General features: G+C 43.0%; 1 protein-coding gene across 1 annotated transcript in view; it reads left to right on the forward strand.

The window, feature by feature from the left end:
• The window catches only part of LOC115384725 (leucine-rich repeat-containing G-protein coupled receptor 4-like), a gene marked incomplete at its 3' end in the record, with an annotated part of 33,335 nt that extends 15,232 nt beyond the window's left edge, over window positions 1–18,103 (forward strand). Inside the window, 23 exon segments of the mRNA XM_030086970.1 lie at window positions 72–143; window positions 1,024–1,095; window positions 7,142–7,357; window positions 8,841–8,912; window positions 11,246–11,314; window positions 11,988–12,059; window positions 12,294–12,365; window positions 12,458–12,526; window positions 12,608–12,679; window positions 13,390–13,455; window positions 13,538–13,561; window positions 13,563–13,607; window positions 13,695–13,740; window positions 13,743–13,768; window positions 13,855–13,977; window positions 15,861–15,961; window positions 17,111–17,164; window positions 17,249–17,413; window positions 17,416–17,671; window positions 17,673–17,756; window positions 17,758–17,930; window positions 17,933–18,043; window positions 18,046–18,103. Coding sequence (XP_029942830.1) covers window positions 72–143; window positions 1,024–1,095; window positions 7,142–7,357; window positions 8,841–8,912; window positions 11,246–11,314; window positions 11,988–12,059; window positions 12,294–12,365; window positions 12,458–12,526; window positions 12,608–12,679; window positions 13,390–13,455; window positions 13,538–13,561; window positions 13,563–13,607; window positions 13,695–13,740; window positions 13,743–13,768; window positions 13,855–13,977; window positions 15,861–15,961; window positions 17,111–17,164; window positions 17,249–17,413; window positions 17,416–17,671; window positions 17,673–17,756; window positions 17,758–17,930; window positions 17,933–18,043; window positions 18,046–18,103 — 2,118 coding nt within the window.
• Between the last annotated feature and the right edge of the window lie 6 nt (window positions 18,104–18,109).

The raw sequence follows: 18,109 nt of genomic DNA on the forward strand, positions 1-18,109 counted from the left end.
TCAAAGGTTCTGATGTTGGTATTGTTTAGGAATGTCATGAAAATAATTTTCAAATTATTTTTCTCACCTAGGCGACTTGCAGGGAATGACCTGTCATTCATCCACCCCGAAGCCCTGTCTGGACTCCATCAGCTTAAAGTCCTGTAAGCACGCACCCCGTCTGCCAATGTCAACACACACACACGCACACACAGTGTGAAATTTTCCACAAGCTGGGGGAGAAAGTAAATATTGCAATTTGTGGTAACATTGTGGTGCTGCCACTTATTACCTCTGTGGACATCCTCTTGAAATAGTCTAAATGCAATTTTCCATCTCTGCTTGTGCGTGTATGAAAAACCTCCTAGAGAGAATTGTGTACAAGCGCTGTTTAAAAAAAAAAAAAAAATTTGTATGGCATAAATTAGAGTGGGCAACGCGCCCCAGTATGCTTGCACAGAGTCGGGCACTCAGAGCAGCACACAAAGAGCTGCCCTGTTTTTCTTGTGCTCCGAGCCAACAGTTCAAAGTCCTGTTTATCTACAGGTGAGGTCTTAGATACAAGGCCGATAACGGATACATCACAAGTGCTTATCATATCAAGAGATTTACTCTTGTTAGTTGTAGCTACACAAATAAAATGAGGGTAGTTTTTTTGACCCACAGCCCAACAAAGTCTGATTGGTGTTCAGATTTTTACACATAAACTCAGTTTTACATTTTCGCGATGCACCGTTAAGTCATGAAATGAAACACTTTACACATAAAGAGTAAATTTTCTTCCCCGGCAGCAATTTGTGGAGACTCCACTGACTGTCTGCAGTTGTCTATATTTGTTTAGGAAACCTCCATGAAGCCAGTGTCTCATTTAAAGGGGGTAATTGTAACCAGTGCAAAGCCACATAAACAGTGACAGTGTTTGCTATGAGGAGGACCTCAGAAATTTTTCTAGCATGCTTAATCTTGAAGTTATCTTCTAAGTCTATTATATTTGGATTAAGAATACTTAAGTTTCAGTTTAAAATGGTGTTTTTTTTATTTCAGGATGCTGCAGAATAACCAGCTGAAAACAGTTCCCAGTGCAGCGCTCAACAACCTTCACTCTCTCCAGTCTCTGCAAGTAATACACAGGATAACACACACACGCACACACACACACACACACACGGTGCCATCTTTGAGAGGCATTCAAATTAGTATGATACCCTTCTTAACCCCATATTCGAAGCTTAGCCACGGTGACCGAATACATTGACATAATTTGGACCCCACGAGCAAAGGAATAAAAGACCACGTGCACATGTTGAGCATCGTCCACTCAGGGTCTTACCCCGATGTACACTGGATGCGGTCCGGCTGCGGAACGGCTGCGGTCCGGACACCGCAGCTAATCCGTAGTCATTAAAATCAATGCTGTGGTGCACACCGGCCGCGGTCCAGCCGCAGTCCGGCTCCGGTCCGGCTCCGGAGCCTCTGCGGAGCTCCGATCTCTTTCCGCAAGGATCCTATTTTTCCGGATGCCGCAGCCCTACCGCGTCAATTCAAACAGAAGCAAGTCGGGTGCCGGAAGGAAATGCGATACGTGTTCCAAAATAAGTGACTTAAAAATAAAATCTGTGTCATGTTTTTGCCTTAATATTCAATTTTTTTACTTCTTCTGGTAGAATACAGAACAAACAACGTCATGTAGTCATTATGCGCTTTAGAAGAATGAACGCTTTTGTACTTCGTCATTGCTGAAAAGTCAAATGACACCAAAATGGCTCAAAACAGCTCTGTGACCGGAGCAGCTCCGTGTTGCCAGATTGGGCGGGTTTCTGCCAAATCAAACGTCTTTTTTGAACATGTCGGACGGGTTGATGAAACGATTATGTGTTTATGACGTGTTTTTTATCATACAGATGGTTTTAACGTGCATTTTCAACCGAGATGGCGGTTTGGGCTGCTTTCTGTTGTGTAAAACGGGGTTCCTAGTGTTTACGGGGGATAACGACAGATCTGGCAACCTTCCCCAGCGACTGCAGAGACACCGCAGGTGGTGTGAGTCACAGTGCTGTGGTATACCGGACCGGAGCCGGACTACAGCCAGTGTGCATGAGGGGTTAGTATCTCTAGTGGGCCTTCCTGTACAGCGTATTAGCCATGAGGAAAACCCTCACAGTTGTTGTGGAGATTATATATATTTTTTTTTAATCAGTGTGTCACCAATCCAGTCATGATGCTGAACCCATGTAGTTTAAACTGGCTGTGTGCTGTCAACTTTAACACCAATTCTGCTCCTTCAGAAACGTCAGTTGTTAATGTGATGTAGTTGTGACGAAAAATTTTATTCAGCTTTGTACGTTACTGTTTCAAAGTCTTTTATACTTGAGCTGTCTTGGCCCTCAAGTGCATGTAAATATATCCAATAAAAGCTCCCTGTGACTAATGGCTCACCTACTTTACCCAGAATATCTGAACAGAGTAAAATGCCACAATCATCATGGCTGCCGTCAGACAAGCAATGTTAATTTACTCACTTTGGAGATCATTTTTGAAATTCTGTGGCCTAAAGGCTGGAGGTAATAAAATGAAACTGCCACAGTGGCTGCTGATGTATCCGCACATGTAAATCAGGGCCTCTCAACGTCCTCGGGGCCCAGTGTCCTGCATGTTTCAGCTCTCACCCAGCCTCAGCTCTCCTCAGTCTTCACCATGCTTGTAGAGAAGCCCAGTAACGAGCTCTTACTGCAATCAGGTGTGTTGCAACTGGGAGTGAAGTACAACACGCAGGACACTGGACCGGAGGACCAGGGCAGAGAAGCCCTGAGCTAAATGCTTTGTCTTGCAAATGTATTTAAAAAGAAAGAAAAAAGTTACTGCAGAATTATGTTGGTAGATGAGAACAAACTGGGTTGGGCTGATTTCTCACTCTCAATGAGACTGACTGATGAGATGATTATTGTTTGTAGTATTAGTCGTCCTGAAATACCAGTGTTTTAACTTATTGCTATGTTAGTTTTGGTTTAGAATAATATAAAAAAAAATCAAACAACTTTCTACACACATTCCTGATTTTTAAATGAAAAATCCCAGTGATCCCATGACTTCAGTAGCACTGGTTGGTTCACACTGGTGAATGTGTGTCAGTGTTGAAACAAACCACAATCCAAAACAAGTCAACTTGTTTAAATAAGTTGTCATTTCCACAGTGTGACCATATTGTACTGATGAGGCATCTGAATATGATCAAACTGCAAGCTTCTCAGTAGGAAAATGGAGAGTTTCACAGAGCTCCCATAAGCAGCTCCAAAATGCAGCGATTTTGGAATAAGTTACAAAATGTTCCCTCTTTTTGCACAAATGAGTTACAGTCGTCCTATTTTTGTTCATTCTCACCAACATATATTAGAACCGTTTTAAATGAAACAGTCTTGCCGTCCGTGACCGTGAAGCTTTCTCACAACACTTCGCACCATTGTTAGTCATGCTAACAGCAGAAAACAAAGTACTGCCTGTACAGCAAATGCACATGAATTTAGCGCACCCATAAATTGTGCTTTCTGAAGTTTATTTAATTCCCCTCTGGGTTGATGTATGTGATGATGAGCTTGTTTGTCTCTTTTCTGGACTCTGACAGGAGTACTGCTGTAGGCGACCGTATTTCTTGTTTGTTATCGTCATGTGAACTCTCTAAACTGTGAAATGGCAACTATTCCAATTCTGAGCTGCATAAGAGCATGATAAGCTTGAAACTTCAGTGCATGTGTTCAGCAGCACACGGCAGGATTCATGTTAAAACCTTTCTGAAAGCAAGAAAATGACATTTATTGAAGAATATCCTAAACACAACAAAACACATTGTGATGTGTTTTTTTTTTTCCATTCACGCAGCTTCCACACCAGGTTTCTGGTTGGATTTGTTGTCATGTTGACTGCTTTAGTAGTGCAAATATTTGACATTGGAATACTTCTGAACGAGTAAATATGTGCTGTCAGCACGATATGTTAGAGGTTGGTCTTCTTCATCCTTACATAATGACTTGTGTAAGAAATTTACTCACTCTCCAAGTTCAGAATAACAGCTGAAACCTTTGAAATTGTTTACTGAAGACTCTCAGGTCATGTTGGGTTGGATTTACTCGTGTCACACACTTTGCTCCTGCGCAGTATTTGTGTGCGCTAAAGCAAAAAGCCAATGTAGGTCAGCTTTTTTTTTAGTAGATCTGTTGCAAATTTCGCTCGTTTCGTGTGTTTGTCTGGTTTTCAGAAGCTTGTGTGTTTCGGTAATGTCCGCTGTCGGTCACCGCACGGTCTCCTGCATCACTTAGTTTCATAGTTATCATGTTTTACTGTGACTATCGAATGACGGCTTCATTGACACCATAACCTGCGTTGGGCTTCATTCGCTGCACTCCATCCAGCGCTGTGCCTTTTGATTCTGACAGGGACCAATGGAGGGATGAATCCAGCTGCAGAAACAAGCTTAACGTCAAACTTCCAGCTGTTATTACTCCTTTTTGTCCCTCCTCCTTGTCCTTTGCTTCCATCTTTTTTTTTTTTTTTTTTGTGTGTCTCTGTTCTTTTTACCAGATGTCTTCTCCCTGTGAAGGTTTTTAAGGTCTGTAGCAGAAGTCATATGCTGTGGCAGAGTGAGGACTTGGTTTGGATTAAGCCTTGGAGAGCTAAATGTCAATCAAAAGTGTTTTTCTTCCAGGCCAGACACTTGAGGAATTTTGAGGGAGGGTGAGACTCTCTGTTAGGGAGGATAGCTGGAGAAAACGACGTGGTGATGGTGAAAAGGTGCATTCATATCACTGCTTCAAAACAAACGTGTATTCCATGGGTTTTCAGCGGTCGCCACAGAGGTACATTAATAACGCTCATATGCTGGATACCATGAAACATGGTTGTTTATTATTATTATTTCCACTGCTGTGTGGATGACACTCTGCTCTGCCTCATCCAATCTCCCTCCTTCACTGATTGCATTGCTGACTAAAAAAAAACCTGGCTCACCCGAAACTTCCTGAAAGGTTCTCCTCATTGGCCCAAAAGCAACAGCTTTTTTATCGCCATTAAACAACGCCTCGGCTTCACCCTCGCCCAGGTTAAGAGTCTGGGCGTCATCCTCAACAGTACTCTGTGTTTTCAATCTCAGATCAATAACATTACCCGGTCTGCCTATTTCCACCTACAAAGCATCAATCGTCCCCCCCCCTTCCTCACTCGCCACGCCGCCGCCAGCCTTGTCCACAGCCTCGTCACTTCCTGTGGATTATTGTACTCGTCCCTCTTCAGCCTCCCTCTCAAATCCCTCCATAAACTCCAGTTAGTCCAGGGTTCATCAGCAGAGCCCCTGCATCCCCTACATCACTCCTGTCCTCCAACAGCTCCACTGGCTCCCGGTTGAGTCTCCTGTCTCACCACCAAATTCTCTGGAATTCACGAACATCCCAACTCAGAAAAATAGACTCATTTTCTCAATTCAAATTACAACTCGAAACATCTGTTCAAAACAGCAAATTCCTTGTGATGCCAATTGCCCTGTGTCTTGTATTGTTTTTACTATTTTAATATGAATTTTGGTTTTATGAAAATGTTTGAACAGTGTCTTTGGGTGCCAAGAAAGGTGCTCTAAATAGAAAAAATAAATTGTGAAGTAGCTTTCACAGAGAAATCCCACAAATTGATTTACAGACCTAAAGAGAAACCGTACAACGTACACAAATATAAGTACATACAATTAAATAATTGGATTTAACAGAAGTTGGTAAAGTCCTGCCATACAGATATGTTTTAAGGTGCTTCTCAGGCATATCCAGCGAGTCCAGCAGAAGCACGTTTCATAATCAACCGACTCAAAGCCTCGAGTGGTGATCCTGGTGGGGGAACACCCAGCAGACCTGGACAGCAGGCAGACGTTTACACGCAGAGCAGGTCGGGCAGGTGCTCGGATGTATACTCACCATGTAGGGCTTTAAATGTTGAGTCAGGGATTTTGAAGTTGCTTGCAGAGCTAAAGGGAAGCCGGTGTAAGGAGGCCAGGACAGCAATATATGACAGGATCTGTACGAGTTCGCCAGCAGCCTGTCAGAATCATTCTGCAGCAGCTGGAGACCATCGATGGACCTTTGTTGAGAGGGAGAAAAGAGTTTTTTTTTTTTTTAAATACATGTCTGTGCATAGTTAACATCATAACAAACAAGGGCTTATTCTCTCCTGTTAATTAAGACCTTGAGTTTGTTTTCTGTAGCAAATCTAACCCGATTATATTTACTCTAAATTACTGTGTGGTCAAGGCTGTGAATAATTTCCTTTGGGATTAGTAATTATTTCCGTTCTATTTGATTTGTGTCAGTATGTGGAGCATTTTACTCTCTGTGTTGATGCATGTGACACACATTAGTAGGAATTATTTCAATAGTTGTGTTGGTTGGGAGCATTTTAAAATAGTTTTGAGTTTGCAATATATTGACGTTGTGGCAGAAAAGTCTTTTGCAGTTGATTTTTAAGTTGTTGAATTTTGTGCAATATTTTTATGCGGCCACCTCATATTAAGCTATGTTATGGTAAAATGTGTTTCATTGTCTATTGTGATAGATTTTCTCGATGACCCGAAAATGTTTTTGCATTGCAGCAGAGTCACTTCTTATGTCTTCATCTCATACTGTGGCCATATATCATCACATTTTTGCAAGAAATTTCAGTTGTCAAAGCAGTGTTTGTGTATAACAAAATATTTTCCCAAAATTTGAAACTCCCATGACCTCTGTTATGAAGTGGAGTTTCTTTACATCTTCAGCAGCCAGCAGTGCTCACAAGTGTGTTTGCAACACTTGTCACTGAATGTACCATGTGATGGTTTCACTAAATACATCCTGACTGATGGACAAACTTAACATGCTGGAAATACATATGACCCACATGAAAAAGTGACCCTCTGTGGAAAGTTGTGAAGGAACATCCTGACATAGTCTGTTGTTTTTGACATAACACAAATAAAACAGTATTTATATATGTTAGACCAAATATGACTCCAATCTCAGCTGTGCTGCATAACAGGTGCAAAAAGCTCAAAATCTTGTCTGTTTTTTTTGTTTCGTGTTGATTTTACTGCATTACAGGGTGAAATGTTGTCAATTTACAGTCAATTAATTAATGTGATGTCTTTGTTTTGAAGGCGCCTGGATGCAAACCATATAACAATGGTTCCTGACAACAGCTTTGAAGGCTTGCAGCAGCTGCGCCATCTGTGGCTGGACGATAACAACCTGACAGAAGTCCCCGTTGGATGTCTGAGACACCAGGCGAACCTTCAGGCGCTGACGCTCGCTCTCAACCGCATCCTGTACATACCAGACAACGCCTTCGCAAACCTCACCAGCCTGGTCGTGCTGTACGTTTTGTCAAGCTTCTGTTTTGTTAATTGTGGTTCGAAATGAAAATGTTCTCAGAGGTGTTGACGTGCAAATGTTTACTGTATATCTGACTGCCAGAAGGGCCTGTGTGTCACTGGGTGCGGGGATAATGAGCGTTACAGGCACCAAACAACATCTGTGAATTACACTCTTGTGCTCCTTTGAGTTAAACCTGCAACAATCCACTGATAGTCAGTAGTAACCTGAATCACCTACATTATATTGCAAAACTGGAATATTTTCCATTATAATCAAGGCTTCAGTTGCAGGGGGAAAAAAAAAAAAAGCTGTTGGTGTCTGAGTCATTGGTCGTGAACTTGTTCAGAGCAGCCGGGAGGATTTACATGCACTTTCCGGAGACGTATACACAAGCGAACAGAGCTGGAACAACCTGCTGGTGGACTTCTTTTTAAAAACTGTAATTAACTGAGTGCACCTACCGAGAGCATTGGTGTGTTTACTAACATGACCTGGGGCGGTTACAGCAGAAGGGAAAAGCTTTGGGTGTTGAGAAGATCAGGATGTTTCCCAAGTTAAAATGACAGAACGCATCACTCATTTACAGTGTGCACACAGTGGAGTTTCTTGTCTCTGGCTGTATTTTCTACCGAACAAGTGAGCGTTTTCATGTGAAACACTGTGATTCTGTAGTTACTAAGCTTAAAACTCTGCACGAATAGATTAACATCTAGTTAGTACAGTCTGAACACATTGCTCGCTTGCGTTTAATTCAAGCAAGCTGTTATTCCTGTTTAGTTTTTTCATACATCACCTGCATCATTCTGTCACCACAAATCAATGCAAAGTACCTCTCCTCGTGTGCTGCTCCCGCTCGGAGTGTATCCTCAGAGCGCCTGCAAATCAGCCCCAAACACAAACATGCTGTAGTATTTATTTCCACAGCTTACAAGTTAATAAGTCAACAAAACGGGCTGCTGCTCATGCCCCGCTGCGTTTTCGCACGCAGGCACTTTTGCAGCGAATGTGCCATCGGGGGTTTAAATATGAATGCTAATGAACTTTTGACAAAAGTTGCTTCACTCCGAGCAGTTTTGGTTTTGTTTCTTTTTCTGCGGAGAAATGCTGAAGCCGTCCATCACTGCAGCTAGTGCGAATTTGTGGAGCCTTACAGCTCTGAGGGATTGTTCCAAACTCGCATTCCCCCCCCCACTGCTGCTGTTGTACACACAAATATACACCCAGGCATTGAGTGGTACTGCTGCAGGGTTAGTATAAACATGTCAGGATAAACAGGAAGAAAAGACTTTGTTTCTATTAAGCATGAAAAGCCAAGCGTGTATACACGAACAGTACACACCCTGATTCACTGGTCATAGTGCGCAGTCAGAATTTATTTGTGGGATGTCTATAAACAAAGGCTGACACACGGTCTCATATCTGTCTCGGTTTGAAAGCTCCCAGATGTGAGTAATGTGTGTAAAACGTCTTTTACTTTTCCAGACATCTCCATAACAACAGAATCAAGGAGATCGGAGACAATTGTTTCGCTGGACTGGTGAACCTGGAGACACTGTAAGTGCACATTCATGCTGTTTTGGTGTGCGTGTGTGAGAGATGTGTGCTCGGGTTTGTGTGCACCAACAGCTTCCCCCGCCCACCTCTGCTTCAGCGCTCCAGACATCATTGTGTCCACTTCCTCCTTTAATTGCTCCAGGATAAATAGAGCAAAGTACATGATGGTTATCAAATCTGCCCTCCCACTGTTCACTTCCTGCTACCACGCAGTCATGAACGACCTTTCAGAGCTGGGCTGCACCTCACAGATAAACTGCTGCTCTACACACACACAGACACCCTACCTGTTGGAGACGCCGGAGCACGTCCCGAGGCTTTCAGTTGTAAATCCCTCTGTAAAATACCGGTGCGTCTCCTAAAAGTTAGGGTACACTGTGAACTGGTCGCCGGATCGCCACAGAGAGACAGACTCACGCCTACAGACACCTGCTGCTGAGAAAGAGCCGCTCATTGACTGAGATGCTTTATATTATGTTCCCAGACAGAACCCACACATGGCCACTGCACATCGTTCTTTTCCCTCCGTCTAATTCAAAGACTGAAACTCTTCATTCTTGATATACTGAAATATTTCAACACTTTTTTGTTTTTATTGTTAGTTTTCATATAAGTCATGAGAGCCATCATAAAAACTACCTTTGAAAAAAGAAAAAAAGAAAACTTTTTTAATGGAAACTGGTCTGAAAAGCTTTCGGTGTTATGTCGAGTTCCTAGAAGAACCGCACAGCGTCTTCCGGTTGCTGCATACATCTGTAAAAACCTGTTGCTGTTAACAAGGCTTTCAAATTTGCATCTCAAATACGTTGGAATGACGCACAAAGCAAAGGAGCAAGTCGAGCCGGGCCTGAGAGCGATGATATTTGGATTGAAAGCAGCCAGCAGAGAGACTGTATATGACAGTGTAACCAGGTACATGGGAAGTTACACTGTAAAGAGGGTTGCCCATGTGTGGCAGTTGTTACATATAGGCCTTTTTCATTATCTTTATGTTTAGAATTACAGTTCAAATCAGATCAAACAAAATTAGATCTACAAAACCTTTTTTTTTTTTTTTTTTGATATGAGATTGGTGAAGGGAGGGTTGTCTTATATTTTCATGTTATTTCGTCATGTGAAAATGGGAAAAACTCAAGCTATTATCTGATGATGTTCTTTTTTTGAGATTACTATGGTTAATTCAACATGCATTGGTGTTCCTGCAGGTTTTTTTTTATTACATTTATTTGAATAATACCAGTTGAAGATTGCTAAGCCGTTTTTCTTCACAGCTCCTTTAGTTTAATTATTGAATTAATTTTATGACTGTTGTTCTGTTGTGTTTTGTGTGCCGTCGTGAACAAAGCTCTGACACCCACCGTTGGAATGTGTTATATCATTCATTATGCTCACATTATAAGTTTCCAGATAGCGTTATGGCTTTTTGCTGACTTCATGAAGTCTCACCAACTGCTAACAGCGGAACAACTGAATTTGAACAAATCAGATTTTCTATTTATCAAGCGTTTGCAATTCCTGAAAACCCCACTGTTCCGAGTTATTACTTTTCTCACTGTTGCAGCAGTGAATACCTCATTTGTGGACTTGAGTTGTTCACAGTTCTCTGTTCGACTGGTTTGTGATTACAAAAATCGTACAGTCAATATTAAGTTTATAATGCGCGTAAAATGGAGAGCTAGGCTCAATTTCTAAAAACTATTTTGTGACTAAATGGTGAATAGCTGTCAATATGCATTACGAATCAGCAGTCTGATTGTTAAGATTCAACACATTTACCCATCGCTCACGAGTCCACCGGGGTCATGCAAGGTGCACAGGCTCAAGACTGGAGCAAACTGAGGTTCAGTGTCTCGACCAGTGACTCTTCAACACAACTGCAGGGCGTCAAACCTCCGGGCTGAAAGCTCTCCCAACTGAACCACAGCCGAGTCTCCTGAAACTGTGGAATTTTACACCGATGGCTAAATTTAGAGGAGAGCAGGCAGTTCCAGTAAGTTATGAATACAACTTCACTGGACGGTTTGTTTTGTAATTCAGGAGGCCACAGAGTATTTTTCTTATCGCACAAAAATGAATGATCTGAAGACTGACAGAATGTGTTTAAATCACAGTTGTGCAAAGGAAAAGAAACTATCAGATAATTTAAAACATCATAAATATGCTATACCTAAAAAAAAAACACTAATTGCACACCATACTTTAAATGTTTGACTTTTGATGCATAGTGGAAAGGGACATTTTTGTTGTCGTGGAGCATTAATTATGTTTACCAAGAAAAATTCATGTCATAATGTGAGAAATCACTGTGACTTCCTGTGTCCCTCTCTGTCCAGAGATCTTAACTTCAACAACCTGATGGTTTTTCCCAAAGCGATCGAGGCCCTGCCCAAACTGAAGGAACTGTGAGTATCTGGCTGTGCGTCTCTGCACACCGACTGAAACATTGTTACTCAAGTCAAGGACTGTTTAACTCACAGTAGAGGCCTGTGTCTGGATGTTTCACCCGACTGAAGAAAGTGGACTTTTCAGACGAGTTGGTAATAAATAATCGTAAAACAAAAGCTGACATGCAGAACTGTGTCGCTCTTCTATTGGTTGATATTCGGTCTTTATATATGTCTGTAACTGTTACACTTGACGTTTTGCACTAAAGCTCATTTTTTAATCCTAATTTCCATTCATTTCTGAATGTTTTTTAATTGAAGTGATTAATGGTTGTGACCTCCATGTGTGTTTTTATCATGAATTTTCTCCTCAAAACTTGACCCCTGACCCCTTTTAGAATTCCTCTTGCACACTTGACTTTTGAAACCCGCTGGTTTAGATACAGGCTTGTTCTCAAAATCATACATGTGCTTAGTGTAACATCACTAATGTGACTGTTGAGCTTCTGGCCGTCAGGCTTAGATAAAGATGGAGATCATGATTTGACAGTAACTCTAGTGTTACAGTTTAACTTGGTTTTGCGTGTGTAATAATTATAATGTGTATGTTGGGTGTTCATTTGAGAAAACTTTTCCTCTCACTGTGTCCTTGACCTTTTTTTTTTTTTCCTCCTACTCCTTTCCTCTGCAGTGGCTTTCACAGCAACGGTATTGCTTCCATACCGGAAGGAGCTTTCCATAACAACCCCCTGCTGCGAACCATGTAAGGTCAAACTCTCCCGCTGAGCCACTCACACCAGTCACAAACACATCGCACGCAGACGGACTCCTGTATACCGCAGAGTAATGTTTCCACCGCTTGCTGTTTGATCTGCACACGCTCAGTTTATAGAGCGAAGGAAGTTTCAGGCTTCAGAAGACGAGCATCCAGAAGATGGTGCCATTCTCGCACAGTGAATGCTTTGCTTTGAACTCTCCCCCTGCTCTGCTCCCTCAGACACCTCTATGACAACCCTCTGTCGTTCGTCGGTGCCTCGGCCTTCCAGAACCTGTCGGACCTGCACTCCCTGTAAGTCCCCCCCCCGACTCGGTGGTCACAGGAACAAAGCAGCCCCCTCCCTGCTGTTTTTAATCATTCCTCCCTCCCATCGTGTGCGCCAGGATGTTACGAGGGGCCAGTATGATGCAGGACTTCCCCATCCTCACCCTGACCAATAATCTGGAGAGTCTGTGAGTGGATTTCATGTCAGAGTTTTTGCTTTAGTACAAAGTTAAGTGATGATAAATTCACAAGTGGATAAACTTTTGCAGGACCCTGTCAGGAACAAAGATCTCCTCCATACCTGCTGATCTGTGTGAGGACCTCAAGTTACTGCGGACGCTGTAAGAAACCTTGCTGAAGTTAAACCTTAGAGCAATGATTTCACCTTCTCCTACCCACATTGTGGGTGGACTGTGCGCCTTGCATGGCAGCCGCCTCCACTGGTGTGTGAATGTGAGTGTGAATGGGTGAATGTGATATTGCAGTGTAAAGCGCTTTGGGCTCTGTCAGTGCAGGGTAAAAAGCACTACATAAGTGTAGTCCATTTACCATTTACATCCCCACAGATCATTAACAAATGTTTCAGACGATAGTATTTAAAATGTGTTCAAGCCACAGCTGTAGGAACGTCTTTTTTTTTTTTTTTTGTCGGATTGAAGTTTCACTCCACTGATTGGTGGTGCTGAAGTTCAGACTATTCAAAATCATTTCAGTGAAGCTTGATGATATTCACAAGTTGAAATAGAACTAGCTATTATGTCTTTTTATGATAAAATGTCTCCTGTTGAATTAAATATCAAAAATTTAAAAGCTCATGTTAAAAATGTGACAAACTGGTTAACCTCATACAGTCCGTGAATTAAGGTTATTAGAATTATATGTCACCGCATGCAGTCAGCCATCTCAAGATCGGAATAGAAAGTGGACATTAAAATGTTTACAGATCAGCTGCAACACAGTAAAGTATGCTAGCAGCTAAAGCGCTTCATTATCAAGCTTTATTTAAACTTTCTCGGCGATCTTGTCATTAAAGTGTGTTTTCCTCCTCCAGAGATCTGTCCTACAATGAGATCCAGCGGCTGCCTTCTCTTCAGGGCTGCGTGCGGCTGCAGGAGATGTGAGTGTCGGATGCGTAACATGGATTCACACATCACTTGAAATGTAAATTAAATGTTTAATTTTTTGTTTCCATTATACAGAAGCTTTCAGAACAACCACATTAAACATTGACAGGGACACTTTCCAAGGCCTCTCCGCTCTGCGTTTACTGTGAGTCTGCTCAGTAATGCACGCACGCACAGTCACACAGCTCGGGCTTTATTTGGATTGTGACTTTACTGTCATGATGTTCCGCAGAGACTTGAGTATAAATGAAATCGACGTCATCCACCGAGACGCGTTTCTCTCAGCCTCACCGCGCTCACCAACCTGTAAGTAGCACCATGTGGTGACGCTATGCGATCTGACAGACTGTGAGGGACGAAGCTAAACATCCCGTGTCTTCTAACATTCGCAGAGATTTGAGTAAAAACTCCCTGACTGTAATTCCCACATCTGGACTGAGCTCCCTCAGTCAGCTGAAACTCTCACAAAACCCACAGATGAAAAATGTGCTGACTGCGAAGAACCTCCCCAAACTCAGTGAGAGACCGAATCCGCTCTGCTTTTCATTTCTCAGGGCGGATGTAAGATACAGATTACCAGCAGGCACTGGAGAGACCACAGAGTGTGAAGCATTGATTACACAACTGATTCAAGATCAGTAGATCAGAGAGACTCAGATGCACCTACAAGGCACAAAATCAAATCAAAACCCCACTGACATAATACACTAATCAACAATTAAATAAGAATGGAATAGTTTGCTATGAAATCCCCTAAAAACATATTTTATTTGGACAAGCTGCTTCAGGTCCAAGTTGTCTTTGTTAACAAGCCTTTCAAATTCTGTAAAACACTGGAGGTGAAACTTTTTTGATGGCAGTGAAAATGACGTCTTTATCCAGGTCCTAATCCCGGTCTTTATACATACAAGATTTGATCTGTAAAACGTTTGAGCCCTGTAAAATGTAGCTTGCTGTGTAGTTGTGATGGTTTTGTGTTAAAAAAAAAGGTTTTTTTTTTTTTTGTTTTTTTCAGAAAAAGAAGCTCAGATTATTCTCGTAGAGCTCTCTGAATCAAGTTAAAGTAGTCTCACACTCCAGTGTCGAACATCATTAGTCATCAGAAATTCTGGCTTTACATTTCTTGGCAGTTCATATGTAAAAGTTGAATTACTTTATATTTATCACAAAAAATTGTGAATTTCATAGTGCACCAAAGAAAAAAAAAACATTATACAAATCCAAAATGCGACATTTCTCAGATATAACTGTTTTCAGTGTGTTGTGCCCTTCAATCTTTAAGTCACTGTTACTCTAAGAGGGCAAAAGGTTACTTTAATCCAAAATACTGATGTATAAAACACGACCTCTCATGCTGCGCCGCACAATCTCAAACTTGAGACAAATGAACGAATGTGTACAAAAACAGACGCGGTCTCCTCCTCTTTCAGCTGATGAGAAACCCAGGTGAGTCTGTCTCCTCCACCGCTGCGGACATGCTATGGAAACATCCAGATGTTTTTATGAAACACTATCAGAGGAGGCAGATATCTGCACACAGACGATACTTTCTACTTTGTCCTGCAGGATATTTAGACTCTGGGATGTTCTGTCAGGGTTGAGAGGGTTACTTTAAGAATGTAATCCAATACAAATACAAGTGAGGCAGTATTTTGTGTTCAGGTAGGCCATGCACAATATTTTTTCAAGACTTCATTCACTCCTCAGTGACAGAAGGTAACGTTCAGTCTCCAGTAAATCCTCCATCCAGGCTGAAGATATTATTGGCTCCATCAGATTCTTCTGCGTTCAGCCTGGTGAGGCTGTGGTTCTCAGCAGCAGGTTACTGACAGGTTAGCAGGCTAATGACACTTTAGCTTCACTGAGTTCAGGTGTTTTCATACCTGTAGATGTTCTTCAGGTTTGACGTTGAGTCCTGGATGTTGAGAGCATTTTCACAGCTGGGAGGCTGAATTTAAATTACACAGAGAAGTTCTGGGCCTCGTCTGACTTAGATACAAAATGATGTCTGAGTTTCCAGCCAACGAATGAGTTTCTCTCCCTGGGAGCAGCCATGACTCCAGCAGCAGGCGGTAAAATCCATGGCAACGCCGGTTCTTTCATTCATATAACTAGAGCGGGCGACTGCTCCAAGATAGCGTCGATGCGGCGTCTATTCTTTATATCTACAGCGTCTGTTGTTTATAGATCTACAGTGGTGTCGCAGTTTGTGCTGTAAAGTGTCACAATGTCTGTATACGGGGCGTATGTCTGTTGTAATTCCGGTATTTTCCATCTGATTTTCAAAGGTAATCCTGTTCAGTAATCCGTGTTTTTATCAGATATACCTGTAAAAAAATTACATTTTTTTTTCATGTACAGTAATGGATTACAGTTACATTTTTTCATTACTTCCTTGCAGGTCCATTTCTGTCCCGTACGCCTACCAGTGCTGCGCATTCGTGGGCTGCGACTCAGTGACGAGTTCCTCTGAGGACAGCGACATAAAGAAATCCACAGGTTGGATCACTTCTGTCACAACTGCACAAAGCGTACTTTATTGGTTTTAGGAGCAACACGACTTCTCTGCATGTCGCTGTTTGAGCAGCCCTGACCCCCCTGCAGCGTGTTTGCTGTTCAGGTCACGTTGTACGGACGGTTTGTCTGCGCATCAGCAGATATTTGAAGTGTTTTATCTAATCAAATAACTTTAACAAACACGCATTGGAAGAAATGTGCAGATACCAAATGATGCCTGAATTTATTTATTGTTTTCAGACTTTAAAACATGAACACTTGTATTTATATGTAGATATTTAAGTAGTAAAAATTAAAGTTATAATTGTGCAATCAGCTGATTTTTTTTTTCTTCCAGCACACTTGTATTCTTTTAAATACTAACACAAATATAAACAGACAGAACAAGACAGATTGGTTTGGAACAAGAACACAGCAGAGGTGCTCCACTGTGTGTGAGAAATGAAAACACTAAAATAGTTTTTAAAAAATTGACAAAACAAATAGGAAACAACCCTTATTAAATGACACTTCTGTAAAATTAGAAACAATCACAGGCCACAAATTGTGATATTTTTTGAAGTCAAATCAGAACTTGCCATTTGTTGCTCACACACAAATTCAACTAATATTCAACCTATCAATATTATATTCAATATTTTCTTTGATTTTTTGGATTTAAATTTCACAAAGCAAGTTATACAACAGTGTCATTTTTTTTATATACTTGCATAAAAATTTCTGCCAAGGTAAATATTTGCATTTGTTCAGTTTTAAGAAGAGCACTTTGGACTTTTACCTCAGTATTGTCGTTCTATTTTCAGCAACAATCCATGATTCACCAGTAAACACAAAGTTCCTCTTAACACCTGAAATCACACACTAATCATATGAAATAAGCCAATTCAAAGCAGCAAATATGTTTCTCATTCATTCATTATTATTTTTTGAGAAAACTTCAGCTCAAAGTGTTTTTCTTCAAAGGGCTGCTTTTAAATTTAAAGTGCACGTTGTTCAAGTTCTACTTGAATCTTTTATTGTTTTATTCAGAGGCGAAAAAGCTTTAATTAAGAATGGTTGTGATTTGATGGTCGTGCCGGTTTTCTTTTGTTATTTAAAATTGCCGTGCTAACAGTTTGTGCTCTTGTTCAGGTGGCGAGGACGTGGAGAGAATCTCGATGATCATGCATTGCTCTCCGTCCCCGGGTAATAACCTCCTCACACGGTTTGATTCTGTGAGTTTAAGGATCAGTGTTGAAACTTCTGGATCCGTGCCGTCTGCCTCCTCAGGAGCCTTTAAGCCGTGCGAGCACCTCCTGGGGAACTGGATGATCCGCCTGACCGTCTGGTTCATCTGCCTGGTGTCGCTGGTCTTCAACGGCCTGGTGCTGGTCGTCACCTTCTCCCCGTCGCAGCGGGGTCCGGCCCCCCACGCCTCGCCCCCGGCCCTGTCCCCCCCCGCCTGCTGATGGGGCTGCTGGCCGCGGCCAACCTGCTGACCGGCCTGTACGTGGGCGTGCTGACGGTGCTCGACATCGCCACGTGGGGCTCCTTCGCCGAGTTCGGCGTGTGGTGGGAGATGGGCGCCGGCTGCCGGGTCACGGGGGCCCTGGCCGTCTTCTCGTCCGAGTGGTCCGTGCTGCTGCTGTCGCTGGCGGCCGTGGAGCGCAGCGTGGCCGTGCGCATGATTCTGGGGAAGGTGATGTCGCCCAGGGAGCGGCGGCACCCACCGCGGGTGCCTGAGGGGGGACCGCCGTTTCAGCTTGGCGGCGGGGCTGCTGGGGCTGCTGGCCGCCGCCGGGCGGCCTCACCCTGCTGACCTTCGGCCGGCACTCCTCGTCCCCCCTCTGCCTGCCCTTCGCCGGAGGCGAGAGCCCGGCGCTGAGCGTCACCGTCGTCCTGGTGCTGCTCAACGCGCTGGCCTACCTGTTCACCGCCGCCGTCTACACGCAGCTGTACTGCCACCTGGGCCGGTGGAGCTGGCCGACCCCGAGCAGACCGGCGCCCTGCGGCACGTCGCCTGGCTCATCTTCACCAACTGCATCTTCTTCTGCCCGGTGGCGGCGTTCTCCTTCGCCCCGCTGCTCCCGGCTCCACCGCCGGAGGCCCCGAGATCGCCAAGTCGGTGACGCTGATCTTCTTCCCGCTGCA

This window comes from Salarias fasciatus, unplaced genomic scaffold, assembly GCF_902148845.1.
Source record: "Salarias fasciatus unplaced genomic scaffold, fSalaFa1.1, whole genome shotgun sequence".
Classification (NCBI taxonomy): domain Eukaryota; kingdom Metazoa; phylum Chordata; class Actinopteri; order Blenniiformes; family Blenniidae; genus Salarias; species Salarias fasciatus.